Raw genomic sequence first — 27,731 nt, forward strand, 5'->3', positions numbered from 1 at the left:
TTCCAGACACAGCAGGCCTGTGCAAGGTGCACTGCTGCTGGAACAAAAGGGCTTTTTGAAAGGTATCTCTTTAGTTATAGGTCTGGAAACAGGAAGGTTGGCTTCTTCATGTGTACCTGTTGTTTGAGAGAGAAAAAACAGTGACAAAAATGTAGCCAACTTCAGCCATTCATTCCTGCACTTCCTCATGGCGGGACTGGTGGGACATCCAAAGTGTGGGGAAGGAAGGGTGAAGCTGGAAAGGGGATGCTGGGAGTGAGCTGATGTACTTCCTGCCAGCCCTGGAGTTGCTCTCCAAGTTCTCTCCTCCCCTCTTGGTCATTTCAGAGTGTGTGTCACATTTCTGAGGGTACCCGTGAGCAGTTGGGCTGTACATCATTACCCTGCTGCTGCTTTTAGGATCTCGTTACTTCCATGTAAATAAGTGATGAGGCTGGTTAGAAGAGAAGGCTTCACTCCTAATTCCACTGATGCCAATAGCCCCAGACCAGACTTTTTAAAGCAATCTCCAGGTTCAGCTCAGTTGGGGTAAGTGAGGTTTTTTTAGGTGATTCATTTGTGGTCTTGAACATTTATCATATATGCATAGATATGGAAAAATATTTAATTTAATCAGAAGTGTACTAACTTATTTAAAATGCAAGTGTGAGTGAATGTCTGTAGATGATTATTTTAAGACCAGAAGATTTTTTTTTCCTCAAGGTTTAAGGAATTAGAACAAGTGTTAGCTCTGTCAGATGTTCTGTACCCTGAAAAGATGAACAAAAATGTTGAGGCTCAGTTCATGGTTCAACAGAAGCCACTCACGTCCTATTTTTGAAAGTTGGTTAGTAATTCTCTTGCCAAAATAACAAACCCTGGCATTTAAGTAGGACTTAAGGTGCTGTATAATGCTAAATACCTCAAGCTTTCTAGATTTTTATATGTTGGAGCTTCTGGTGGGCAGGCATGGAGAATGTGCTATTGCTCTGGGCACTCAGAAACCAACATGCCCACCTTGGTGCCAGGCTGTCTGTTGAGGTGACCAGTGTGCAAGTGCAACGTTGCTCATACTTGAAGTAAAATGTTCCAAGTTTATCTGAAAAGCTGTGTAAGAACACACTCCATCCCCCTGAAGTTGAATCCAGGAGATATTTTGTTAGTCTGCAGGGAAATGCAGGCTGAGGTGTGCCCAGGGCTGCCCAGAGGCAGTGCAGGGAGTTAAGCTGGGGCAAAGAGCTCACCCACAAGGTACCAGCACCAACCCGAGCACAAGGCAGCCTCTGGCATGGGCAGGGGGGCTGATGCCAAAGGACTGCCATGGGAAGAGCTGGAAGTCGGGGGCATGGCCAAGCCTCACAGAACTTGCAATGACTGTTGCACGCGTTTAGAAGAAACTTTTTGTCTGCTGCTTCCTAGACAGTCACAAAACCTTGCCTTGACAAAAAGCGAGTTCACATTTTTCGACAGATTGCTTGCATGATGGAGGAGGATGGAGGTCTGGGCCTTTATGGATTACAGGGCTGGCTTTCTGATCAATAGGAAGTTTTATATCCACTCGAGTAGCACTCACCCTAAGAGCCATCCCTGAGGGCACCAGCACGAGGGGAGCTTTCCCAGCACGTGCCGTGCCCGGAACTCGTGCACCACGAAGGGACGGCGGCGGTCGATCCCTCTCTGCCACGGAGCTCTTTAGGCAGCTCGGTTGTCATAGTGCCTCAGAGTGCTTTCTGCATGGCCAAAGCAGGGCTGCACCACGAAACATGAGCAAGCATGGGCCAAGTATGAACACAGCTTGCATTTACCATACAATTTCCATAAGATTCTACCAGCAAATAAAAAAAACCCAACAAAATCTCATTAAGAGGGAAAAATGGAAGTGCAGGTAGGAAATACATTCAGCTGTCATAAAAATTTGTAGAGGAACTCTGCTTCGCTGACCCTTTGGCTATGGATGAATTTTGCCTGGAAAAAACAACATTAGTACATCTAAATGGCCCTGTTTGTCTTGACTGTTAATTAATTATCTCAGTCTTTTTCATAGCACTTAGGTTGGAAGGAAGTTCTTTGTTTTAAAAGGTAGGTGTTTTTGTGCTGGTATTTTTTCTATTTCAGTTTGGCTTTTATTGAGGGAAGTAGGGCTATTTTCATTCTTCTTTCAAGCGCCATTCATTTAGCGCACTGAAATTTAAATACAAAACTTTAAGCAAGTTGTATTTCTCAAGTAAACTTCTATCAACATACAGGCTTGAGCCATGTGTGGAAATCCCCACACCCTGTGTCTGAGGCTTAGCAGCACTTGTAGGAGACAGGACTTAGGGTCTTGGCAGTCTTCCTCGAGACAGAAGACCAGAAATCAAAACAAGCAAACAAATATGACAAGGAAATGTTGCAGAACACAAAGCCCTGACAGGAACACTTGTAGTAGAGGAGCAGACACAATAATAGTTTGCCTCCAAGAAAAGATGTTTTGACTTAATGTTATTCCTCATGGTCTCTGCCTGTAGGAGGAGGATTTTAGCAGCTCTGGAGGCAGTGGCTGAAGGGGCTGTGGCCTTATGAAGGGGGATGAGGTGTTTGCTTGTGCCCTCTTTTTCCTGCAGATGCTTTGGGAATCACTGTCACAAGCATTGCCTTTATTCTTAAAATGGGCCTTACCTTTTCATGTCACAGCTGCACATTTTGCTGTTCTGTTCCCTCCTGGCTCCCCCAAAGTTGTAGAAATTAGTACTAGTGAGAGTACCCCAAAATACTCACTTGACACCTGCCTTGCATTTCTGTGTGGTGGCATTGACACAAGCACGTGGGCAGGGGACATTGGCAGAATGGACGTGACCATGCAGCGAGAGCAGCTAAACCCCCTCCAGGGCTGGCTGGAAAACTCTGTGGGCTCCTGGAGGAGAGGTTTGCTCAGGCTTGGGTTTAGTTTTGCTTTGGTTGCATCATGCCTGAATATTCACTCTTGGTGGAGAGCAAGATAAGTACGTGTCCCTTCAGCATTTTATGAAACAAAGTAATGCAGATATCTATAAGTGAGACATGACATGAAGCGTACAGATAGTAAGTTTGGAATAGTTCTGGGAGTTAAGAATTTACATGTCTTTATTAATTATTAGATGTTATTAGTGAGTGACTAAGGAACTGGGAAGCTCTAAGCGTTCTTTTGAAGTAGTGTACCCAAATTAGGCTAAATAAATAAATAAATCTAAAAATGTTGGGGAATGTCTGCTTTAATGAATTTTCTAAATACACAAATCACACTTATTAAATCAGTGGATCTTTTAACTGTAAAAATATTATTACTGTTACACTAGGGAAATCCATTCAGAATTATAAAATATTTGGAAACTCTTTCTATGTTTCATTTCAGTGGAAGGGTTGTACATTTAATAGGAATAAAAAGAAAAAAGTATTCTTTGGGATAAAGTTTTAAAAGCCAGCTTTCCCTCTTTCTTTGTGTGTGTGCCAATTTCCAATAAGAACTGTGTTCTCCTTTTAGTGTTGTTTAAAATAAACTACACATATAACAAGATGTTGAAATTTCTTTATGGTATGTTAGCACTAAGGACAGGTTGTTAAGGGGTTATAAAAAATATTAGTTTCCACTTTATGGTGGTTGTGTTGGTTTTCTGCGAATTAAATTTAATGCTACAAAGGGCTGTATGTCATACATGCAACTTTCTCTCCCTCATTGTCATTTCTATCACCTTAATGCAGCCAACAAAGCCTGTCTTTCTAGTAGAGGAATCTCAGCTGGAGAATTCCCCTCAACCTGTGTAATAAAATTCTGCAGTAGAAAAGTGTGGGGCATCCACTCACGTGAATCAAAAGGAGGAGGCAGGATTCTCCATGTATTAGCTTTGCTCCTGCTTTTATTTATCCTTTTATCTATATTTCACTTTCCATTTTATACCATTTGTCTTTTCCTTCATCGAAATGTTTAAGCTCACGTACAAATAAGGCAGACTTTACTGTTAGTGTTTAAGAGGCAGTACAGAAGAATATATTGTTTTATTATTAAAATACAATTTATGAACCAGAAATGATCATAGATGCAAATTTATACTTTGCACATTTTTTTTCCTTAATAAGAATATGTATATTTTCATCTGGGGAGAAAGCAGCATTAAAATGAGCGAGCCTGGGGAGCAGTGCCACACACACAGGCACACACACACACACTTGCATACACAAAAGAGCCACAGCCAGGGATTGCTGGGGAAAGCAGCTCCTGCCAGGGCCTGGTGAAACCCAGCTCTCTCCAGGAACGCTGGAGCTGGGCTGGCCTGAGCCCGTGGGGTGGCCTGGGACAGCAGCAGAGTGGGAGCACCGACAGCCTGGGGCGCTCAGCACATTGGCCTGAGGAGGGGAAGAGGGGAAATAACGCCACTCACCAGACGGGTTTTTTCAAGCCCTCCTAGCTCTAGTTAAAATGGCTGGTCAGGAAAAGCCTCCTCTCTTTTCCTTTTTCTGTGCTACCTACACTGCAAACATAGCTGCCTAGTGAAACACCTTCCAAGTTTGAAGGATTTGCAGTAAAAATTGGTGTATTTTTTTTAGGCTGAGGTGTGGAAATCTGGTCAAAGACTTCTTTTCAGCAGTGATTAATAGCCCTGGGTGCTGAATGGGGTATTTGTGGAGGGGAGTGTGATGCTAAACAAAGTATTTGGTGCAGCAGCTCCTACTGGAGCTCTCTGCAGCTGGGGTGAGGGCTTTAGGCATAATGTAGTGAAACCTGCCTTGAAGAATTATGAAGGAAGAGACTAAAACTTGTGTAAGACTAGTTGGTTGTGTGCTTTACAATTTCATCAGTGTCCCTCAAGGTGGTTGCTTGCTGTTTAAGTAATTTTCTGTTCTTTTTATCATATTTGCAAATGTGAATTTTTCATCAGTATTAAACTCTCTACCTCAAACCTACATCTGAAAATTGGGATTCCCTGCCATCTGGAACTGCTCAGATCTTGTGAAATAGGAGATGTTGTATTGGCTTCTATTGGGTCTGGATGAAATCAACAGTTGAAAAATAGCTGTGAAGTAGAACTTGATTTATGGTGATGAGAGAGATGGAGAGCTGACATCAGCTTCTTGTCAAAGAGGAAGGAAAAGTCTCCTTGCTGTCCATGGCAGTAGGGTCTGAAGGGATGTGGCTCTTGGTCCAGCCACAGCAGGTGGGCCAGTGTTGTTTTTGTGAGTTTTTTATTACAGAACTGCAGATGGTGGGATGGGTTTGACTGAGCAGAATGCAGAAGGGTGATCCCCATTAGTAGCAATGGGGAGCAGCCTGCAGTTTGAGGCAGGTTGTTCTCAGTCTGCTGGTGTACCTAAATCTCCATGTGCTTCACCAGAACTAGAGGTGGTGTAAGGAGTTGTGGTCCCACTGCTCATCTGCAGATCCTAGTTATCCACTTCCATTCTTTCTGGGTTTGGTTCCTGTTTCCATACATGTAGATTATTTTCAGAACATTCCCCTTTCTTTGTATCATTAGGCTGTTGTTAGTGTTAACCTTTCGGCATTCTTATTGGATGTCTGAATACAGGGCCAGCACAGGTAAATTTATTAGGTGTCCTGCTAATAGAGAAACTTTATAGCCTTAATGTAAAAATGGTGCTCTTCCCTGTCTTTCCCCTGCCTTTTTTTTTTTTTTTTTCTTTTTTCTTTCCCAGAGAAGCAAAGTTTTGCAATAAATCTGACTTGGTGACACCCTGCATTCTCTGTGCAAAGCCCAGTGTTTAAATTTCATGATGTTTTGACTTGATTTTGAAACTTCATTTCATTGCAGGCCTTTTGTTATGCTCAGGAAACAGGCAAGGCCTTTCTGGCATCCCTTTGGCCGGTGCCATCCCCTCCATCTGAACTCTGCCATGTGCACCTTGTCTCTGCCAGCTGCAAGTCTCAGGTCTGCTGACTTCCAACACAGCCCCATGTGTTTGCAAACATTCTTTTGGGTGGTACCTGAGATTTGTGTATCTTCACTCAGTGTCTGTGCTCAGAAGTGCATAGGGGGGAGCAGAGCCTTCACAGTGCGACTTCTAAACCTGAAGTTTGGAGGAAGGTGTAAGATATTGCAATTATTTGAGTAACACCTTTGTCATTGCACTTGCTGACCCACCTCTGGTCTGTTGCTTGCATCATCACCATCATCTTGTCTTTGGGTAAGCTCAGCCTGCTCTTGGCATTTCTAGCAGATCAAAGGATCACTTCACAACTTGCAAATTTGACTCATGGTTTTGAAGCCCTGGCCATGAATTGTAGAGGTGTTAATCTTCCTTTTCACTACTTTCCTTGCTTTGGTTTGGTAGGGTTTCAACATATAAACATTTCTGTTACCCAGTTGTATTACAAATGCAACAAGAATATTTTAACCCTTGGTTTCTGAAGCAAAATCTGTGATTTTATGAGCAATGTGGAGATTGCTGGATTCACCTGTTTTGTTTCACTTGAGCATTAAAGTGCCTGCTTACTCACAGTAGATCTATTTTTGAAAGAAGGTGCAGACACTATGGTGACAGTTGCCTTAGAAATGGATGTACCAATGCAGAGAGGAGGGTGCCCACAGGTAGCCAGTGCTTTGTGTCCCTGCCCACAGGACCTGGCCACCCTGTGCCCCATCTCCTCGTGTATCTCCACCTCTCCAGCCCTGCCTGTGTGTGGCTCAGCCCAGCTGGGGCAGGTGAGGGCAGGAGCTCTGGGTGCTCCCATCCATTTCCAGGGGAGCTCATGGCAGGTGATGGGTCAGGGGCTGCAGGATGTCAGGGGGGCATCTGTGCCAAGCAGCAAAGGGCCATCAGCAGGATGGGTTCCTTGAGCTGGGTAGGGTGCACTCCAGCAGTCTCATGGCCAGAAACGCCAGGCAGAAACAGAAGAAGAAACCTCTAAATTCCTGAACATTTCATAGATTTAATTGCAGTACATAATATTTAAAGGGAAAAAAATCCACCCTGTCCTTTGGGGATTAACATTTGATGGCAAGCTATAAGAACCATGAGAGTATTGATCTCAAATATGTTATGGGGTGTTTGTAGGCTCAGTTTTAAGAACTGCAGGCTTAATGTATTGCATGTATAAGATGTTGATCCTGACTGCAATGTGAAACACTGACTGCATTTTATTACACCTAACCCTCGTATTTATTTACATAATAGATTTGGATGGGAAATATCTGTCTCCAGTGAAGTATGTGAATTAGAAACACAAAAAACTAAATATGAGCTCTGGGAATAAATACACCCTGGCTTGTGAGTCAGGTGTGCAGTCTGTGGGAAGGGCTGTGATTAGCCATTATGTATGTCCTACAGTCTTTCTCGTCTCAGTGAGATGAGATTTTTATTTACAAGGCTCCCTTTCTCTGGCTGCAGTTCCATTAAGTTTTGCTGGAGCGTTGGAAGAGGCAGGCCCGTTAGCTGCACACAGATTTACTGTGCGAGTTTAAGCTAATGGATACTTATCAGGCAGGCTGTATTTGGTGATCGTCCATCATTTGCTCATTAAACAGTGTATCTAAGTGATTCTCATTTCCTCCCTGCCATGTCTGGAAAGGAGGAAACTAGACACATTACGATGGAATATTAATGTCCTGGAGGATTTAGCCACCCATAATTAGATCTCCTTTGCATAAACCTGCTAGTGCTACCTTATTTTGTTGTTTGTCTTGTTCTCCTTAATCACCTTCACATCTTTTTCTGTTCCTAACGATCTTTTTTCAGTTTCCCTTTGTAATTCTGTCCCATTTGTCTCATCCTTCTTCCTTTTTTTTCCTTTTTTTTCCTTTTTTTTTTCCTTTCTTTTTTTTTTTTTTCTTTTCCTTGACCTAGTGAGCACAGCAGTCTGGGTTTCCCCACTCCTCCCTCCTTCACACAAAAAGGCTGACTTTGCCAGCAAAACCCACAGTCTCTGCCAAGCCCTATTACTGACTTTGGAGAAAAGCAGCTAGAGAACTTGTGCAAATTTAGGCTCTGAACTAGCTAAATAAGCCATGTCAGTAAACCCTCTTGTCTTATTCCCTGGCCTGCTGGCTCATGAAAGGACTAATACATAACGGTCCTATTTAAGGTGGAAAAAACCCTTGTTGGCCAAGGGCCACCAATGGCAGGATCAGCTGCTCACTCAGGAGAGAATGGGGAGGTGGCTCCGGAGCTGTGAGCGATTGTGCCAAGGACCATGCCCGGTTCCCATGGGGGATCCCAGCCTAGGGCATGGGCAAGGAATGCACCATGGCCTCTCTGGGGATGCCCTGGTGTCCCAGTGCTCCTTCCCACCAGCCAACAGAGCCAAGCATTACTAAAGCTGAAGGGGAATGATCACACAAACAAAATGCCTTGTAAACATGGGGAGACCTGAGAGGAATCCTCTGGGGAGGTTGAATTTCCAAGGGGACTGAATTGGCTCAAGTGGCTGGTATAAAGCACTGCCAGCAGCTTCTGCCAGGTACCTTTTTCTCCCCTGAATGTTGGTACAGAGGCATCGGGGGATTTCCCTTTCCTTTCTAGCTGCAAGGTACTGTAAATGCGTCGGGATACACTCACAGGCATCTATTCTCAGCTGACTGGCAAAGCCCCTCGAAACTGCTGTTTTCCTGCTGATTGTGAGGGTTTCTCTGTGCGCAGTGGCGGGAGAAAGCCCCAGCTGCTGACAAAGAGGGGCAGCCTGGCTCCTGGAGGCGGCGATGCCTGGCTCGGGGCCGGCTCTGCGCCCTGCAGCGCTCCCGGGCAGCGGCTGCAGCTCTGCCGCAGCGCCGCTGCATTAATAACAAATGGGGCTGCTCCTCATGCTGCTGCTTCCCCCCTGCTGCAGGGTTTTGTGTTTTGCAGACTCTCGTCTCACCGATATTATGGGGAATCTTATCAGGGAGCATCTAAGGAGGAGAGGGGGAAAGCCTTACAGCAAACTGGGAGGTGATGTGAGCAGGAAGGGTTGGCTGGCTTCTGCTCAGAGTAGCCATTTCCGAACCCTTACCACTGCTAGTTGTGGTGGCAGTTCCCGGGACTGTGCAGGGCTGACTCTCTCTGGGCAGCAGTGGAGCGCAGAGGTGTTCTCCTCTTTCAGTCTGAGGTATCAGCCTGTCTGCACCTTTCCGAAGATGGGCTCTAGATACACATGGAGAACACCAGGCTATTTAAAGTGTAAAGGTTATTAACAGCCTTTGTGCTCCTGCCATGCCAAGCAGCTGGAAAGTGACTGCTTTACAATCCCCAATCCACAAAGTTTTGAGCATCCTCAGCTCCCTTTGACTCTGTGGAAATGGGAGCTGCTCTGCATTTTGCAGGATTAAGAGCACTGTATCAAATCCCAGGCTGCCAGTGCTGTGGGATGAGTTGTGGCACATGAATGGTGGTCGGAGGGGGCTATTCTGTGTCCTGTGCTGATTTGGGAGCATGAAATTGCATGTGATGGGAGGGATGGAGCAAAGGCTGGGTGGGACAGCACATAGTGTGTCTGAAAGTGGCAAAGGAGCCTGAAGATTATAGAAGATCACGGAGCTCCTGCATGTGAGTGCTGATAGCTAGGGCAGGAAAAGATGTGATTAATGTGTGACTGCCTTACAATGCGACTTGGTGCTGGAGTATTTCTCTAGAGGGAAAGCTGTGAGTCCTGACACGTACATTACAGCTAATACACAGGCATCAGTGAGACTTCCCTGGCTTCAGCTGAGAGTTCTGTCACCAACAGAATCTAACAAAATCCTCCAAACTAAAAAAGAGGCACCAGCATTTTGTGCATTCAAGGTGTTTTGTACCTAGTGTTTTCTAAGGTTGCTGGGAGGTGAGGGAATGGCCCTGATCCTGAATGCAGTGCTTGGTAACAGCCTTGTTCCAGGAAAGTTCCCCCCCCTCAGCTGTGGGACATGCTTCTAACCCATTAGATTGCTCAGTAGTTCCTCATGCTCTCACGTTCCCGACATTTTTGTTAGCGAGCTGTGGTGTTTTCGTATTATGGGAAGTGTTAAACTGGTCCTTGTGGTCCTTGAAGCCTGTGTAATAGGATAAGGGAGCATACACATGCCACCTGAATTACTGAAGGGCTGTTGCTCACTTGTAAAGCTTGATTGCATCTAGAAATCAACATTTGGTGCAGAAGCATCTTACTTTGATAAGGTTAACTTCTTTCTTGGGAGTGATAAAGTGTTAAATAAGCACTGTGACTGTGAATGGAGTTCAGGTAATGGTAGCCCCATAAATAGATGTTCTCACTCTTAGGGGAATGGATGCTGAATCCTTTCAGAAGTTTCTCTGAGCACAAAGAACTGAAATCTTTGAGCCTGCAGCACTTGTGACCTAGCAATTAAATAAGCATCCTTGGAGAACATCTGAGACGAGCGGGCAAAATGCAAATATTTGGCATTGCAGGAGTGCTATATTGTGATGTTGCCATTGCCCACACTTCTCTCTATGTCAGCTGTGTGCTTGTTCTGGCTCTTGCATTTGGGCCCCACAGTCAGCTGGAGCAGAACACAGGTCTTGTCCAGGTGTGGCAGCAGGGAGGCTCCTGTGCTGGGGCAGAACAGGGAGGGGAGGCCGATGTGTCCTTCTGCCACCAGCAATGACATCCCTGTGCTGGGCCTCAGGTGGGCACAGGGTTAACTCCACAAACTTGCCCATCTTTTGAGCTGACTAACAATAAGAATTTCTATGCTGCCAGACCAAGGCTATTTTCAAGTCAAACCCAGCCTTCCTCAAGGTATGAAATGGCTCCAAAATTTCAGGAGATGCTGAGCCTTCACCCTCTTTGTCGCAAGGATTCTTGAAAAGGAGTGAGAATTTGTACAAGATCTCCAGTAGCTTTGGAAAATCAGGGTTCTCAGTGTTGAATGGTGCTGCTGTTCCTTGTGGTTTTCTCAAGCTGCAGAGTGTTTCATGCATGTGGGTGGCTCCTGCCCATGCTAAACATCAACCCTGTGGACTTGGGTGTTCACACATTCAGAGTGATTTACTAGAACAGATAGAAGTGTCTAGTCCTTGACTTGGGTAGCTATGAGTATGTCTAGCATGTCTCTGAAAATGTATTTTCCTGCTAATGAAAGGGGATTTATTCTTACTCTGCAGTGTATTTTGAGAGTGATTGTGTTGAATGCTTTGTACATCTTCCCTAGCTTTGTTTTTTACCCCAAGTTAAAATTCACTGTGTCATCTACACAGTGAATATTGATACACATAGTCACCTGAGCAAACCTAGATTTCAAGGAATGATGACAAAAATATTAAAAAACTGAAAATTCAGCTTAAGTGAATAATTTTCTGGCTAATATTATGGACTAGGAGTGTTTTTGACTTCCTTCTCAGTAGTGAGACATGGAAATCCCTTCACAGCCATAGTGACCAAATCTCTTCTGGGTCCACTCTGCCCTGCCAGGGAGGGCTTGCCAAGTCCTAAGGTAGCCCCCAAGGGGCCTGTCCCCAGGTGGGGTCTGTGGGACTCCTGTGCCTTCTGTGAACAGCATCATGTCCCCAGATCTCCAACCAGCCTGGGAAGTCTCTCCCTGCTTCCCTATGGCTCCAGCAACAGACATGTGCAACTGAGAGCAAATTTCAGCAGCAAATGCTTGGCTGTTGAGGTTGACTTTAGGAAGAAGCAAACATTTTATTTCCTCCTGACTTCCATGGCTTCTGCTCACTGCTGAGGTTGAGGAAAAGCCAGCAGTAACACCACTTCAAATGCTGGCTCCTTAAATAACCATTTATATCCAGAAGATTAGGCAGCCACAGAGGAACCTTGCAGCTCTTGGTTTTATGCCCATTATGGAGGGGGAGCAGAAGCACATGGAGTTTAGTGTCTCCCTACAATTACACTTGCTGTCTGTGACAAAGCCTGATCACCTTCTTTTGCTTCAGCTTCACAGACACCATTTCCCAGCAAACCTTTGGGGCTTCTTAATGGGTGTATAAACACAGTCCTTTGGTTTTTCTTTCCTGGATGTGGCTGCTTTTGCTTCTTGTTTCTCTCTCCCCACTGCCTAGCTGGGTGGGTGGGGGTGGATGGGCAGGTGAGGATCAAGGAGTCAGTTGATACTGTAATCCCTCTTGGAATACACTTGGCAGTTACTTTTTCTTGTAGTTTAGCATCTGAAAGATGATGTTTGCTTAAAAGAAGGAAAGGAGAAATGGAAAAGCAAAGGGAAAGGTGGTGGTGGTGGTGTGAACAGCAGCTGCAGGGCCATGTGTCTGTGCCTAAGCTCAGGAGGCTCCATCCCACCGGCCTCTTCCTTCCCTGGATGTGCAGCACTGTCAGCTCTGTGGTGGGTCTGTGCAAATTGAGGGGGAGAACCTGAAACCATGGCTGTGATAATATAAAGTGAATTTCAATGCCGTTGCCTCCACGTGAATGTTCTCTGTCCCCTTTTCAGTCATTAGGGAGTAAAGCAAATTAATGCCAACAGAGGCTGATTCAAACCTTTGCCCTCATTTAAGGAATTCCAAAAACTGTGGTTTTGTTACGTGCTGGAGCCAACTGCCCTAGAGCAGCTCAAGGACTGGAGCAGTCTTTGGTGTTTAACCAACATGAAAGTCAGTTTTGCTAAAATTGTCAATGACCAGTGCAGATCCATATACTACTCCTTGACTGGGACCAAATGTGTCTCTTTTATGTATTTTTAGCAGACTGGGTTTTTTTAATCTCTTTTTCCAAGACAAAATGTAAAGAAATAAAAAGCCTCAGCATAAAAGTAGTAATATAAAAAAACACTCTCCAAGCAAAGCAACCAAAAAGCAGTCAAGGATAAAATAAAATTAAAACATTCCCCTTGTCTGTTTTGAGTAAGGTACATGAATTTCCAACTTGGCTTATTTAGTTTTGGAGCAAAAACCCTCCCAGGTGTATATAGATTTTGATGTTAAAATAAGACATGCATTTGTGTAAGACTGAAATGGTATTTCAGATAACTGCATCCAGAGTTTTTCTATTAAGAGATGGGTCAAAATGGGAACAAGATGGTGGCTTAGAGAGCACAAAATGGTAGGTGAGCCCTCAGGAGGGAGCACATGGCAGCCAAGCTGGCTCTGCCACCGCCAGGGAATAGGACCAATAATGGCTTCAATAAGCTTCTAGCTTTGCCTCTTGTTTTTCCTCTGTCATTCTGGAATTTAATATTATGTGACATGGCCTTTATGCTAACATAGACTCTGAAAAAAGTAGAGCCAAGGCTCAAGTATGATTTCTCCAAAGAAATGGTTGAATTTCATGCTCCTCCATTAATAAACACACAGATTTATAAAACCAGAGTGGTGTCCTTCTGTGGAGCACACATTTTTCTATGGTTTGGACATAGAATTACATTTGTCAAGGCACTGCCTATGTAAATTATATTCTCTGTTCCTAATGCCATATGATGTTACCACTAACATCAACTAAATGCCAGAATTCTGCACTGGACTGGGGGGAAGAATGTAAGGAAAGCATAAAATCAAAACTCTTGTGATGCAAATGTCAGTGTAAATATTCACTGGAGCAGGTTGGCCTGAGCTTACAGGGCTGGTCAACAGGGGTTGGGTTGTGCTTCTGGCTTTGCAATATGGTTTGGATTCCAGTTGCAGAATTCTATAGAATGTGCATTTGAATCCAGCGTAACTTAGTTGAAAGGGTAAGCAATTGTTCAGTGCACAGAGTAAATAATATTAATCAGAAAATAAAAACATATAATTTAAATTTGTTTGTTGTCAGGGTGACAGAGTAGGCAGGTGATGATGATAAACTTCTGCAATTCAAAAGAAGAATTTCTGCAGTTGCTGCTTTCAAATGCCCAGTCTGTCATTAGTATAACCAGCACTGATTTTAGTAACAGCAGAATCAGGCACTTTTTTTGCTTGGCTTGATGTTGGCTGTTCTCTTAGTTATTTTTAAGAATGTAAGAATCAAGTGGCATTTTTATAATTGTTAACAGGCAGAAGGTTTTAGCTATGTCACTTGCAAGTGCTGAGCACTGGCTCTGACAGCCTTCACAGCATCTTAAAAGCAGTTATTTGTGACTGCCATATCACAGAACATGGTTCTACATCAAAATAGTGTTTTCTAATTCTGAAAAGTCCCTGAAGATACCACTGGGTTCTGAATATGGCAGATGTGTTAGTATGTTAGGATGACATAAGTCAGGCAATTTTTCCTTCACAGGACAGTTCTTTACTATGATCTGTTGAAACATCCATTTCAAAAACAACCTCTATATTTACAATGGCAATTTTGCACATGCAAGCTGGGAATATACAACATTTCAAATATGAGTTCTTACCAGGTAGTGGTGTTTAAATGTCTATTAAAATTTTCACATTAACTTACTGCTACCCGTTCAGGAAGAAACTGCAAACACAAATCCCATATTTAGGTTAAAAAGTAGGAAAAATCTCTTTACTAAATTTCCACCTTATGAATTATTTTATGGAAAGCAGTAAGTTCTTTTTCAGCAGTGGAGAAGTCTGTTTTAATACTTAATGTCATAGTAGACCTAGTTTTCTGATGACTTTGCTTTCCAGTTGGTTTGCTTTAGTAATCACAACTTATTTTTGTTCTTTTTCAGTTGAAGAGGGTGAATCTTCAGATTTTGCTTTGACCTGGGACTCGTCAGTGACTCAATCAGGTAAATATTTTAGGTTCTTCTGATTGCAAAAACTGCCAGAAAGCTGCCAGGCTTTTTACAGGAACTGTATTTTGTATGTCACATTCCTGTCTCAAATCCAAGACTACCCACTGCAACACAATTTTTATATCAGTTCCATATGGTCAATAAAATCTATTACACACAGAGACTAATATACTCTTATCCTCCAGAGAGCCATTCTTTCTTCTTGTGGGCACACTGAAACGGGTTGTGATTTCTCCAGTATAACCACTTTGAAGTTTTCTGCAATGGGCACTGTTACACATTCATTCCAATCTAATTACATAAAAGCTGCTTTAATAGGAATTTTAAGCCTCGGTCTCAACTGGAATGTGTGTATTTCTCCTCTCTGAGGAAATTGGAAAGTACTGTCAGGGCTGGAGAATAAAAGTGGTACATCTCCATGGTAGAAAGATTTAAAATTTGAACAAGCTTTTGGTGTGCTTGACAGTGATAAACATGTGTCTGAAGCTCGTTCATCCATGTTAGGTCAATAAACTGAATAAAAAGAGGCTCAAGAAATTGAACAGGATAAATCAAGTTTGTCTGTGTAATGTGTATTGATAACACAAGCATGAGGGTAAATGTCAGATTAGTTTGTGGCTAGTTTAAAGTAACTAGCCACATCTCAGTCTGTGCCCCATGTAAAGATATTTTGCTGTCTGTTTTTAACATTGATGAGATGTTCAGAATATTTCTGATTTTGAAGCCAGTCAGTTTCTGTGCTCTCTCCCCACTGGGCTGTGCAATAGTATTCTCTTAAAAGCTCACCAATGATATGGAAACAGCTGAGAAACTGAGCAGTAATATGAAAACCAACAGTGGTGTTGCATTTCTGGTTAGATGGGTTTAAGAGTCAGGGGGAGCCTGGCTCCCAGGGAACACTTTCCTACCACAGTGAGCATCTCTCTGGTCTCTAAGGCACGAGCTGCCTTTGCGTGGCACTTTGTGGCCTTTCACATTGTACCCACTGCACTTGCAGATGCCTCTTCTGAGGCACTGGGTGCATCTTCTCTGGGCACTCTGGCTGTTTGGAGGGGTTTGTTTTCACTAGTCTTTGATAGCAAATATTGCTGCTGCTGCTGCAAACCCCCAGCTGTGATGTGGAAGGCCCCTTTGTGCCTGGAGCTAACGGTGCATGAAAAGAGCGCTCGCCAGCTCTCTTGCTTGACCTTCATCTCAAGCAGCACTGCAGTGGGGCTACCGGTGTTATCTATCACAAGTCTGCAAGTGTATTACATTCAAAATAGCCTATGGTTCAAAACAATGACCAAAAAAATTTCTGTGCACAGCAGAGTTAATTTGGGGTTGGTATTGGTGACTATGCCTTAAGTAAAAGACAGACTGTGAAAGGCTTTTACCAAGTTAGTTGAGTCTCCATTTTTCTTCATTTATTCCCACAATTACAGCTCTCATTCAAGAAATGGGATATGGGAGAAATGTGTTGTATGCATGATTTATGGCAGCTTTAGGAAAATGTGTGTTAATTGGGGGGGGGGGGTTTCTTCTTAACACATTTAGTAGCTACAGATGCCAATCTTGTATGTGTATAAAGATGTGATACCATATCCTGTCAAGTTGGGATGCAATACATAGCACAAAAGTTGCAGGTTGGAATATGATTGAGGAACTATACAGAAGAAGCTTAAAAATCCCCAGTTTGTGGTGGTGTGGCTGTGTGGAGTCACTGGCTCTTGTGTGGTGTGGCTCCACAGCTATATTCAGTAACTGAAACCAGTCCCTCAGTCCCAGTGTGCGAGACTTTCATTATGTTCTTTTATGATCTTCCTGTTTGCATTAGCTTCAGTAGTGTGATGTTGAAGTTCAATAAAGGGTGAAAAAACACGCTTCAATTTCTTGTTTCATGTCCCTTCCTTCCCTGGCCCAAAATGACAAAATTGCCTCCCTTTCCTTAACTCCCCTGAAAGGAAAAAAAACCCCAAAGGCCAAACCTGGGACTTGTTAACTCTGAAACATTTGCCAGATGTTTCAAATTAACATATTTCTCTCCCTCTTTCTCCTGTATGTGTTTGTACATCTCTGTGTGTGTGCAAACACATACAAAATGACTTCTGAAAAATTCTGTTGGCACTCTGCACAGCTGCTGTGGGCTGGGGGAGTCATGGTCCCAGGTTTGGGGTAGTCTGTACGAACAGCAAGAGTTGTTACAGCTAGAATGTAAACTTTAAGCTTTTAAAAAATATAGAAATATATTTTTCTACTAGTGAAATAACTATATAGGTGCATCTGTGGGGAAAAAGGGAGCTTTTGCTGCTATGTTTTATTTAGTTCATCTAACCAGTAGAAGCTATTCTAAAAATTTTTTTTGTGACTTGAGTTGAGTCTGCAGTCATGTGTCTTGTCTAGGTGGCTCTGACGACCATCTGTCCTTGGTGTGCCAAACATGGGGCTCCAAGCTTGGTGTCTCCTGGGGGAGCATCTCTGCTCCTGACACGTACTGAGGGTGCACAGCCTGCACATCCCTGACCATGCCACGGCACTGGGCAAGGGCTGCTCGTGGGAGCTGCTGAGTGCAGCCCATGGAAACTTGGCTGTGAACACCATGACAAAAGAAATCCTGTGTTCAGATGGGTCTGTTTGGTGCTGGCTTGGTACAGGACCATCCTTTTTCCTCTGGCAGTGTGCACAAGTTGCTGCCTGCTCTGGCGTAACTGCTCGTTCCTGGTAAAATCTGCCAAGGCAAAATGCTTTGCAAGATTCCAGCCCATGCTGTAGTTGCACTGAGGAATTTATTCCAGTACTTCAAATACAGCTAGAAATAGCTTAAATTATTATTTTTTTTAATAACAACAACTTAAAGGCTGTGCATAATAACCTAGAGAATCAAAACAACATAGGGCAGAGGCTGCCCTTGCACCAGGGTGAGTAATCTGTGTCCACCAGTACTGTTTAACAATGGGCATATAGCAAATTTCCTTCCTCTTCAGGTTTTGTAAACATCTTTTCCTTAATGTAAAAGGAAGAAAAAAACCCTTTTCCTTTCCTCCCTTAATCCAAGGACTTAGTTTGTTGTTGAGTAGCTGGTCTGGCATGTTTTGCTGCCCAAGAAGCAGAGATGTTTTCTGTTCCAGAGGAACAGTGGAGCTGAGTACTTCTTCCCTCTCCTTTCCCCCCCACCACTGTTAACACACACACAGCCCTTGCAGCCTGTCTGTCCTTCTCCAAAAGTGTCACTGGGTTTGGACTGGGCAGGGCTGCTGGGGGCCAGGCAAGTGCCCACCTCTGCTTTGCAAAAGGCGTTCTGGCTTCTTCAAGGCCAAGACAAAAATAAGGTTCAATACTCACAAAACAAAGGTCCGGTCAGACAATGCTGCATTTCTGTTGTAATACATCACCAGGGTATTATCTTGAGGAGCAACAAGGGACATTTTTAAAGAAGTAAAAAGTCTTACTAAATATATAGAGAATTTAAGGCATTTTAAAGACCTATGAAAGCATTTTATATGGGAGTTGCTGGGGAGTTTCTCATTAGCCTGACTGTGAGGCCCCAGGGAATCTTGGCTGAATTGTCTGGGGCAAACAGAGCAGATTCTGTCTTCTCCTCAGGAGCCTGCAGACCTAAAAGCCTAATTTTTTTTGTGTCTGCTTTTGAGGTAGTTGAAGGTATCTTGTTTTTCTCTGCAGCTACATGTTACAGTACTGATCAAGAAAGTTTTGGAAATAGGGAACAGTGGACCATGTCCTGAGTGCTGGGGGCAAATGGCCCTGGGTGTGTCTCTGTGCACGAGTGTTTGCAGAGCGTGGGGGTTCTTTGCAGCGTTTGCAACAGGAAAGGCCTCTCAGTGCCCAACCATCCATTAGCACATAACATTAGTGTAATTCAATTATAACATTCCAGAAATCATAAAAATAAATTACAGGTTGGTATTCCCTGCTTTCCCCATTAGCTCCAAATTTCCTGTCCCTGCCACCGAGCTCGCAGCAGCAGCTGGGCACACGTGTGAGGGACATGTTAACACAGCACAGCATGGGGAAAAAAACCAAAACACAATATTTTAGGACACAGATATTTGATGTTTTTCTATTAAGATTTCTCCCCTGTGCTTTTTTTATGCAGTACACCGTTTTAGATTTTTAATTGCATTCTGCAATTTCTTTTAAAGTTTCTCTTCTTTCAGGGGAAAGAAAAGGGGAAACAGCAGCTTTTCAGAAATGAACCACAAAATAAAGGAAAACCATTCTGTGGTCACTCATTTTCCTCTCTTATGCTTTGCATGGCATCTCCCAGCTATGTAAATCAAAATTTTCACTTGGTATCTCTAGAGGAGCAACATCTTGACACAATTTGGAGACTTTCTTTTTCTGCAGGGCTACCAGAGCCCATGCTGGGGTGTTTTTAATGCTGTCTCTGCTGCTAGGGGCTTGCATTGCCTGTTCCCTCCTGGCTGTTCCTTCTGTTCTCCTCCTCTTTCAATCTTCTGATCCTGGCGCTGCATTGTCTGTTCCCAGTGTTGAGGGTTTCTGTTCTCCTCTGTTCTGTAGGGTTGGGTTTAATTTTGGCTTCTTGGGAAAGCTGGGGTCTCATGAAGCAAACAGAGACTCACTGCTGCAAGTATTCTTGTCTTAACTTTTTCCCATTTTCCGTTTATTGAGATAAGTAACAGAAAATGTATTTTCCTGCCTCACCTTTCCCCTTGGGTAGGCATGTTTTGTCTACACAGCTGCTTGACACCTCAGCTTTCCTCCAGCACTCTGGGCTTTGCATGGGTCTCTCTTGCTGCCCAAGACCAAGAGCAGCAGCCTGCCAGGCCCCTGTCCCCTGCGGGTCCCATACCCAGAGCTGGGCATGGGCTGTGCCAGGAGCATTCAGGGAGTTTGGGTGAGGCAGACTCCACAGACACTAAATTCCTTTTCTCTAGTCCTACATGCAGTGGATTTGGTTTAATTTAACTTTTAATTGCAAAATGCAGAAAAACACAACATGAAATTCTGGGATCTCTGCTGCAGGGCACTGGAAAGGTCAGTTGCAATTCAGAGGGCATCAGAAACCTGTTATTTTGCAAGTACCCTAAAATTACCTCTCCTGAATGCTTTCACAAGCTCGGATATCTTCTAGAAGCTGATTTCATTAGTAAATCAGTATAAGATTCTGATTACACTGGGTAAGGATTTACAAAGAAATAAATCTTTGAATTTAGCAGAGAACTTAAAGACTTTGGTAACTTTTTTAGTTGAGTATTTTTCAGTATACTGAGAAGTCTCTTGTGTTGGTTTAAAAAATGGCATCCTTGTCCCTGCATTGACCTGTGGGATGCAGCCCAGTCATATAGTTTGAGGGTCTCAAAATTTTAAACATCTGCTCTGGAAGCATCCAGAACCCAGAAAAATGCAAACAAGAAATAAAGCTTGGAATGTTTGCAGCTCAGGTTACTGCATTCCCCACTTATAATAAGGTGAGATTTTTTTTTCCTTGGTAATGTGTAGGGTTTTATGATGTCACATTGTAAAATGTTGTTTTAGAAGAGAAAATAAAAATAATTCTCATTTCCTAATTATAAAATCTATTTTTAGCATTACTATTTTACAGATGAATACTAATTTATAAATATTTATTTAAAGAAAGTGCTTTTGATAGTGTTTTATCAAATGGAATATGAAGTAATAGTAAGTACCTGATACTCAGATAACATGGTAGATGAACATCCTAGACAGATGTAAGATTTTTGTAGCTGGATAATACAAATAGAAACAAAGCAAGTAATTCTAAACCCTTCCCAGATTGCTGTGTTTGTGGGAGTCAGGGCACAGCTCTGTATCTGCAGGCACAAGAGCTTCCTGCAAGCAAGGCTCTGCTCCCAGCACTGCGGGCAGTGCATGTGGGGCTGCAGGAGGGAGCTCTTGGCTGGAGCGACAGGGTGGTTCCTGGGGTCCCTGAAGTCCAGGGCCATCCTGCAGCTGTAGCACCTCCAGGGAAGGAGCAGTACCAAAATGGGATTTGTTGGTGCGTGCAGAGCAGCCCTGACACGTGCACTGGTGTGGAAGCAGGCGCCCCGCCAAGCTCCGAGGCTCCCCGGTGGAGCGGCACCGTAGGTGTTCCCTCTTGTTTGGGGAGGGGATCTCCGGCAAGAAGGAGAGATCTTCACATGTGAACACAGCATGGGTGTCAGTATTTAAATTAGCAGCACACACCTGTGTATTACGGCGTTTCCTAGAAAATACTATTAAAAATGTTAATTGGGAAAATTATAGCGATAGCACAGAGGAGGGGAATAATTTCCATGGTACAAGAGGCGAAGAAAGAAAAGCTCATTTCAAAGTGAGCTGTCAGGTTCTCCCCTACCCCATCACCCACCATGTTCCAGGCTTCTTAAAGAAAATGTACACAGGAAAGCTGGTCTGCTTAAAGGAAGCTGAGCAAGTGTAGCGCATTGCAGCATGTCATTAGTGCCTAAAGCCAGCCCTCCTAATTGCTACAGGCTACAGAGTCACAGCCCCATCTGGCCTTGTGGACAAGGCCCCAAGGACTGGTGTGCACTGGGATGCCAGCAGTGCATCAGGACTGGTAATGGGCAGCAAGGTTTCAGTCGAGTCTAGCAATACCTCTGGGGTTATTAGGATAACCTCAACAGAAGTCTTGTGAGCTTGGTGTATGGGCTGGTGTGGGGCTGCCGTGGGTTTGGGGATGTTCCTGTAGGGTCCTCTGGCAGCAACATCCTGCCAGGGACACAAGCATGCCACCGGCATGGATGGCTGCATAGTGATGTTCTGAGGTAGGCAGGGGCCAACCTCCCCAGGGCTGCATTCCTGTCTTGCCAGCTTTTTTCTCCCTGCGATAAATGTGCTTTTTATCTGAAGTTGTGCCTGTTGGTACTTCACCTGCTGGGAGATTGTAAGACTGTTTCATTTCCTAGCACAGACTGAAGGAAGCCAATCCCTTTCGTGGGTGGCCCATCAGGAGCAACCTTCCTGGCTCTCCTGGGCTTGCTTGGTCTCTCCCAGGCATGAAAATCCCAGTGAAGGATCTGCCATTGAGCTGGAGTGAGTGCTGGAGAAGAGGAAGGCACAGCACCTTCCTAGCTGCTTCTTCCATTCCTGTGTTTCTTTTAGTGGTGCCACTTTGTTCTCCCTTGCTGCCCAAGTGAAGGGCTGTGATTAGATAAGTATATTTTGTGTTTTTAAGTAGAAGTTATATCTGTTGTTTATCAAATTTCAGGGGTACAGCTAGGAGTAATGGGCTAAGGTAAAGCAAAGGAAATGCTAGGAAAGCTGAATATCAGGAAACATTTCCAGGTAGTGGGATCTAATAGCCTGGTATCATCTTCCTTTACTTTGGTAATTTGCAAACTAGACTGGACAAAGCATTTTAAAATACAATATAGGAATGGTCTTATATCAGCAGATAAATCCTTCTCATCTCTAATTAATCCAATTCTGCTGCATTCTGGATTTGCTAATCTGCAGATTTGAGCAGACAGAATGGTCAGGCAAATTGTGCTTTCTAGAGCTTATTTCAGTAAATATTTTAATGTAGGATCTCAAAGCACTTGCAAATGCTAATTCAGCCTCCCAGCCTGGGAGGAAGTGTTCCTTGTGCCACATATTCACACTTTGCATTATTCAGCATGCACAATGCTGCAGGTTGACCTTCCCCAAAGGGCTCTGGCTTTGGAACTGATGGGCACTTGCCAGCCCATCCTGCTTTGAGTCATTTCTGCAGGTCAGTGGCTTTGCTTTTCCAAATCTGCCTTGTCTGGCTGGTAGGAGTGGGGGAAGCTGAAGCCATGCTGCCGTAGTGATTGCAGTGGGTTTTACCTTTGTGAAAGCAGACAGCTGGAGAGTTGAACAAAAGTCTCCTGGTGAACAATTTCTTTGGTTTTCACAGAAACTTGTTCTCGTTTGACTGGTTTATACTTTGCAGTTGTAACTGGTAGCTCAAAGCTCCCAGCCCGAATAAATGTAGAACAAGAATAGTAGAATATATTATGTTGGTCTGTTGCTTAAACAAGAAAAATCAATAAAATATAATGCCACAGTGGTGGATCCCCAGTAATCATTCTTCTTAAGAAAAAAACAAACCATGGCAGTCATGAGAATGGGGTTTTATAAACAAGGTTGTAAAAGAAGAAAAATAAATGGAATGAACAAGCTGCACTGCTTTGCATTCTGCGCTGAGTAAGAACATTGATATGAAGCTCTGCAATGAAGAAATGTGTGAAATTTATGATGCTTTGCCCAAAAAATCTTTGCTTGTTTGGTACAGGAAACTAGAATAATTTGGGTTGGAAGGGACCTCTAGTGGGTCTTGCTCAACATTGACCTGAGTTGTAAAAGTTGTGTAGACTTTACTTTGATATTTTTGGTTATATTGTCTTAAGCTGTTTAGCTTAGCGTGGACCAAGAGTCCAAGTATTGTTACTGTAGTACAAAAATGTGTAGCAAACAAAAATTAAGTCCATAATAGGAGATGTGTTTGCATTTCTGTCATTTAGTGTATAAAGTAGCCTTTTTCCAGTTTCACTACAAGGACTTAGGATGTCACTGTCAAAATAAACCAAGGTCATCTCATAACTTTGTATTTGTTGTGTATAAATTCAAATGAGAAAACTCTTAAATGGGACCATTTATAATGAGATTTGAGATACCCTATAGCTCTCACTTGGAGACAAGTGACCTTTGTCTTCTTTGGGGCTGAGTAACAGCACAATGAAGATTTAATAGATGTGTGCAGAGACCTGGCTGTAGACTGGGGTGTGTGTGGAAGAGGTGCTCAGTGTGTCTTGCTCCACACATTTTTGAATTCCTCACTCTTGAGACTGGAGTGCTGCCTGCTGGTGTGTACCATACTCGTGCTTCCTTTCTCCCTTGGATGGCTTTGGTGTTCGCTAGTAGAAATTATTAGACAGTCACAAAACACTAAAGAGAGGAAAAACCCACACACTTTGCTTGGAAGCAGTCTGTGTTGCATAAAGCTCTGACAAGATCAAGCCTCTAATTAAATTATCTGGCACGTGGGCAATTCTGTTCCGAGATCTGCTGAGCTAATGTGTAGCCATTAGCTCATACAGCCACCAAATCAGAAGTACCAAAGAGACAATTTGCATAGGGCCACAGCGTGTTTTAAAAAATTCTGGTGAGTTGTGAAGCCTGTAATGTTAATTGCCAGTTAGCACATTGTAATTGCTGTAATTATTTGCAAGTAAAATGATGTAAGGGACTTAACATTGTACTTTTCTTTAACACTTCACATGTTGGTGATCCACTAAATCTCCCACTTAAGAGTTTTGCTGGTTATTCTAAGAGCTTGACAGCCACTTGCCGAAGTCTGATCTCATCCACAAGCTTGCCATTCTGCCTGTTGGCTTTAATACTGCGCGGTGGCTCTCTGAAGTCTATATTAAAAAAAAAAGGCAATAAAATAATAACTGCAAATGTCTGCTGCTGACCAGTGAGAGCACAGGCAGCCCTGCAGCCGGCCGTGCTGGAGCCCAGCTGGGAGAGAGCCCTCAGCACAAATTGCCAAGTCTATTGCCTCCCACCGCCACGGCGCGGAAGTGGGCCAAAAGCTCCTCCGTATGGGATTAAAGGGATGTGTAATAGATTAAAGATCAAAAATGTTAATTAAGAAATGGTCTTTTCTAATAAGATGCCTTCAAGGGCATGGTACCAAAAATGAGGCAATATCTCATTTTGGCAACAGCTCAGGGTTGTAATGAAGCTGGAGCAGGGGGGCTAAGGGGAGAAAGAAGGGATGCCTCCTGTTCAAGGCAACTCCTTCAGAAGGGGAAATCAATTAGCAGTAAAAATGTAAACATGTGAGTCAGAACGAGCTTACTCTGAATGCTGCTGAACAGTGGATTTAAAGGTACATGGTTTAGCTTGGCCTTTCCTTGAGGATAAGCTGGTAGTTTGCAACAATAAACAAGGACTCCTTCAGCTTACTGGTATTTAAACATCAGCCTGGTAATTTAGCTGAAAATAACCAGTCTTGTTGAAAGCTTTGATGCATTTGCAGTGAAATCTGTTCAATATATTTTAGTGATGTAATCATCTAGATATAGAAAATTCACTGTCTTTGTTGCTGTGTTGAAATTTGTAGGTGTAATGTTTGGGTAAAGGCTTATTTCTCCTCGGAAAAGGGAGAACCACCACTCTGCACCCTCATGTTTCAGGCTCCTGCAGCAGGGGAAGTTTATGTTTTGCAAATAAATTGATATGCAAGTGTTGCTGATGTGTTTCAAACACAAAAGGTGCTTTTATGAGCTGTGAAATATTATTGCATCATTATGACTAAAGAAAACATGCTTTTTACTTAAACTTGAGTGTTTTAGTTAGTGAGCCCACTGTTACATTTTTTTAGTAAACTAATCAAAGCTCCAAAAGGAGAACTCAGATGTTTAACAGTGCTTTTTTTCTTGTGTAGAATGATGGGATTGCATGTGTCACATCATCCCAGTTTCCCCTCCAAGCACCTTGGTACTGCAAGCTGCAGCGTTTCTGAAGGAAGTTATTTGCCAGCATAAAATGGAGGGACCCTGTAGGCAAATTTCTTCCCTAATAGTTGGAAGGTTTTGCTTGGATGAAGAAAACCACTGACATGGTGATATCTCCATGTAGTGTGTGTATGTGTTTTAAGGTTCTGAGTGTTTCTTGAACCAAAGACAGAGAGAATTTTCAGTTTGAGAGCGTAGGAAGGAGCTTGCTGGTCCTGTCCCTCTGTGTATACAGTGAGCTGGGGCCAGCTGAAGCACCTTGGTAGAAAAAGTCCTCTGAGAAGGGTTTGAAATTTAGATTTGTTGCTCTGTGAATATTTTATTTTAATCCTTTGTGTCCTCCTTGAGAGGAAGAGTGATGGTTTTCCCCTGAAAGGCTTTTTGGACCCCTGGAGCTGGGCATGGTGTAGACTTGTGCTTATTCGTATTATTTAGCTTGGATAGGGGCTATAGGTGACTTAGAACTAAATTCCTGTGCCCTGATTTTGTCAGATGAGTAAATACAAATGGAGATAGTGGTTGTTTCCATTCACAGAAAGCAAATCAGAGAACTATTTCTTTCTTATTCAAATAAGATGTTTTTGTGGTTTGTAAATGTATCATTTTGACAGACTGATTAGTTCCATCTTGATTTCTCTTATGGTTTTTGTTAAAAGAAATGTGTAACTTGGACTTGAATAGCATTCCCCCAAGAAGGGCTATGTCAGGCCATTCCTGCTGACACATCAAGAAGATGCAATTGTAGCAACAAAAATATCAGTGCCTTTTCCTGACTATGAAGCTTGCTTAAAAGTCTATAAGGCAATGTTTTGAATTGAAGTCTTCCTCTACATAATTTTGACCATAGTAAGGAAAGATAATTATAGTCTCTCCTCCTTCTTTCAGTGACAAAAGGGAAGATTTCCACTTTTCATGGTTTATTTAATCAAATATTTGCTGAGAAATGGTTGGTTCCCAATACTGGTGTTACTTTCTACAGAATGTGTGTCCATTATTAAAACTGAGGAAAAGTGGGCTTAAACCTTGATAGCAGGTTATATTAGACTCTCTGCAATTAGCACAGAAGTCCAGAAGACCATTTATTCTGCTAAATGAATGAGAAATGTTCTGTGTAAAAAGCATTTGGCTTCTCTTCCTTGTTCATATTAAACAAAATACATTTATTGCCAAATTTCCACAGTAACGTCCAAGAAGCATAAAGAAAATCAACAGGGCTAGCAAAGTATAACTGAGAGCAGCATTTGGTCTACAATCTTATGAAAGAAAGGTTGTGCAGCAAAAATGTAGTTTTTCTGATTAAGGTGAATTTCAGGTAGAAATCTTGCACAAGTTTGTACTACTCAGATGGGTAAAACAATTTCCAGACAAGATGTTTGCAAAATCCACTTCAAAAAAATTTTTGTTTTGTTTTGTTTTCTATACTGTATGTGCAAACAGCTGTGGTGATGAAGACATGAGGGATATCCCTTCTGCAAATGCTCTTTGAATCTCAGGGTTTGTGTTGTGATGAAAAAGCATAGATGCTTCTGTATAACAAAATTAAATTACCTTTCATTTTTTGCCCTTAATTCCAAAAAGTGGTGCTTAGTGTTCATGGTGTTGTGTGTGTGAAATTTAGTAAGAATTGGTGTTGTTCTTCCTCCAAAATGGTTTTTAAAAATTGGAGACATTTTAGGGTTTTTTAATTAAAAGAGGTTGTAAGCCAGTTGTATTTTACATGTTTTTCTGAATTGCAAACAACACAGAGAAGCTGCACCATGGGCACTGGAAGAGCAGCAGAGCTGACAGTGAACTATGAAATAAAAGACATCCTTAGAGTTAAGTGATTTTTAGCTTGATTCTGTAATGAAATAATTTAAAACCATATCTGGTTAATGAACTCTGCAGCCATACAGCATACCTGGCCAAGGATGTAGGAGCAGAAGAGTTAAAAACAGACTCCTGGCTGTGGTGGCTGTAAGAGCTGTGCAAGGGTCCAAAGCAAACCCCTCACCCCTTTTTCTGCACCCACCACAGGCTGCTGAAAAAGCTATGGAGTAACATGAAGTTGTCAACTGTGCATCTTCCTGCCAGTCAGCAACCAAAACACAAATTCCATTATGTAAGGAAAAAAGTTGGGAGTAGGTTCATCCAAAAAAAGTGCCTTTTAAAAAAAGGATAACTTTGTTATGGTTACTACTTTTTACCTTGGCAAAGTACACAGGGAATGGGGCTGCTAAAGAGCACATCAACTAAATTAGGGTTAATTAGAAGTTCTCCCAGATAGCTGGTGCTTCATCAGCAACAAAGCAGCATGTAAATAAATCTAATTTCTCTCCAAATAAACTCTTCACAAGCTTAATTACAGCAGCAACAATATCTCCCCCTAGCCCCCCCCTTGTTCATTAGTGGGAGCGGCTCATTATGAGCAGGATCTGGTGAGGGCTGTCATGAGCAGGCCAGACCTGCCCCTCTCACAGGTGTCCTTCGAGGCCAGCAAGAAGTGGAGGAACTTCCAGCCTACCTGGAAGAGCCCAATTAAGGTAATTCATGAGAAATTTGAGAAGCAGAAAGCACTGATGGAAAAAAAAAATCAAAACACCACCACTATATTCTGGAGAGACTTTGTTAATTACTGAAAGTATTTCGACTATTTGGATTATTGACCGTCTTAATTTCTTCACCTTTATTACTCATTTGTGAGCAAAAATTATGAACTTCAGGTTTTATCTGTCCTTAT

General features: G+C 42.9%; 1 protein-coding gene across 5 annotated transcripts in view; it reads left to right on the forward strand.

The window, feature by feature from the left end:
* The window catches only part of ZNF423 (zinc finger protein 423), a 280,738-nt gene that overhangs the window by 81,421 nt on the left and 171,586 nt on the right, over positions 1–27,731 (forward strand). For all 5 annotated transcript variants that reach the window (XM_064723039.1, XM_064723043.1, XM_064723040.1 and 2 more), the window contains one exon: positions 14,481–14,540. In XM_064723039.1, coding sequence (XP_064579109.1) covers positions 14,481–14,540 — 60 coding nt within the window. The remainder of the gene's footprint in view (positions 1–14,480; positions 14,541–27,731) is intronic.

Source organism: Zonotrichia leucophrys, chromosome 11 (genome assembly GCF_028769735.1).
Source record: "Zonotrichia leucophrys gambelii isolate GWCS_2022_RI chromosome 11, RI_Zleu_2.0, whole genome shotgun sequence".
NCBI classification, from domain to species: Eukaryota; Metazoa; Chordata; class Aves; order Passeriformes; family Passerellidae; genus Zonotrichia; species Zonotrichia leucophrys.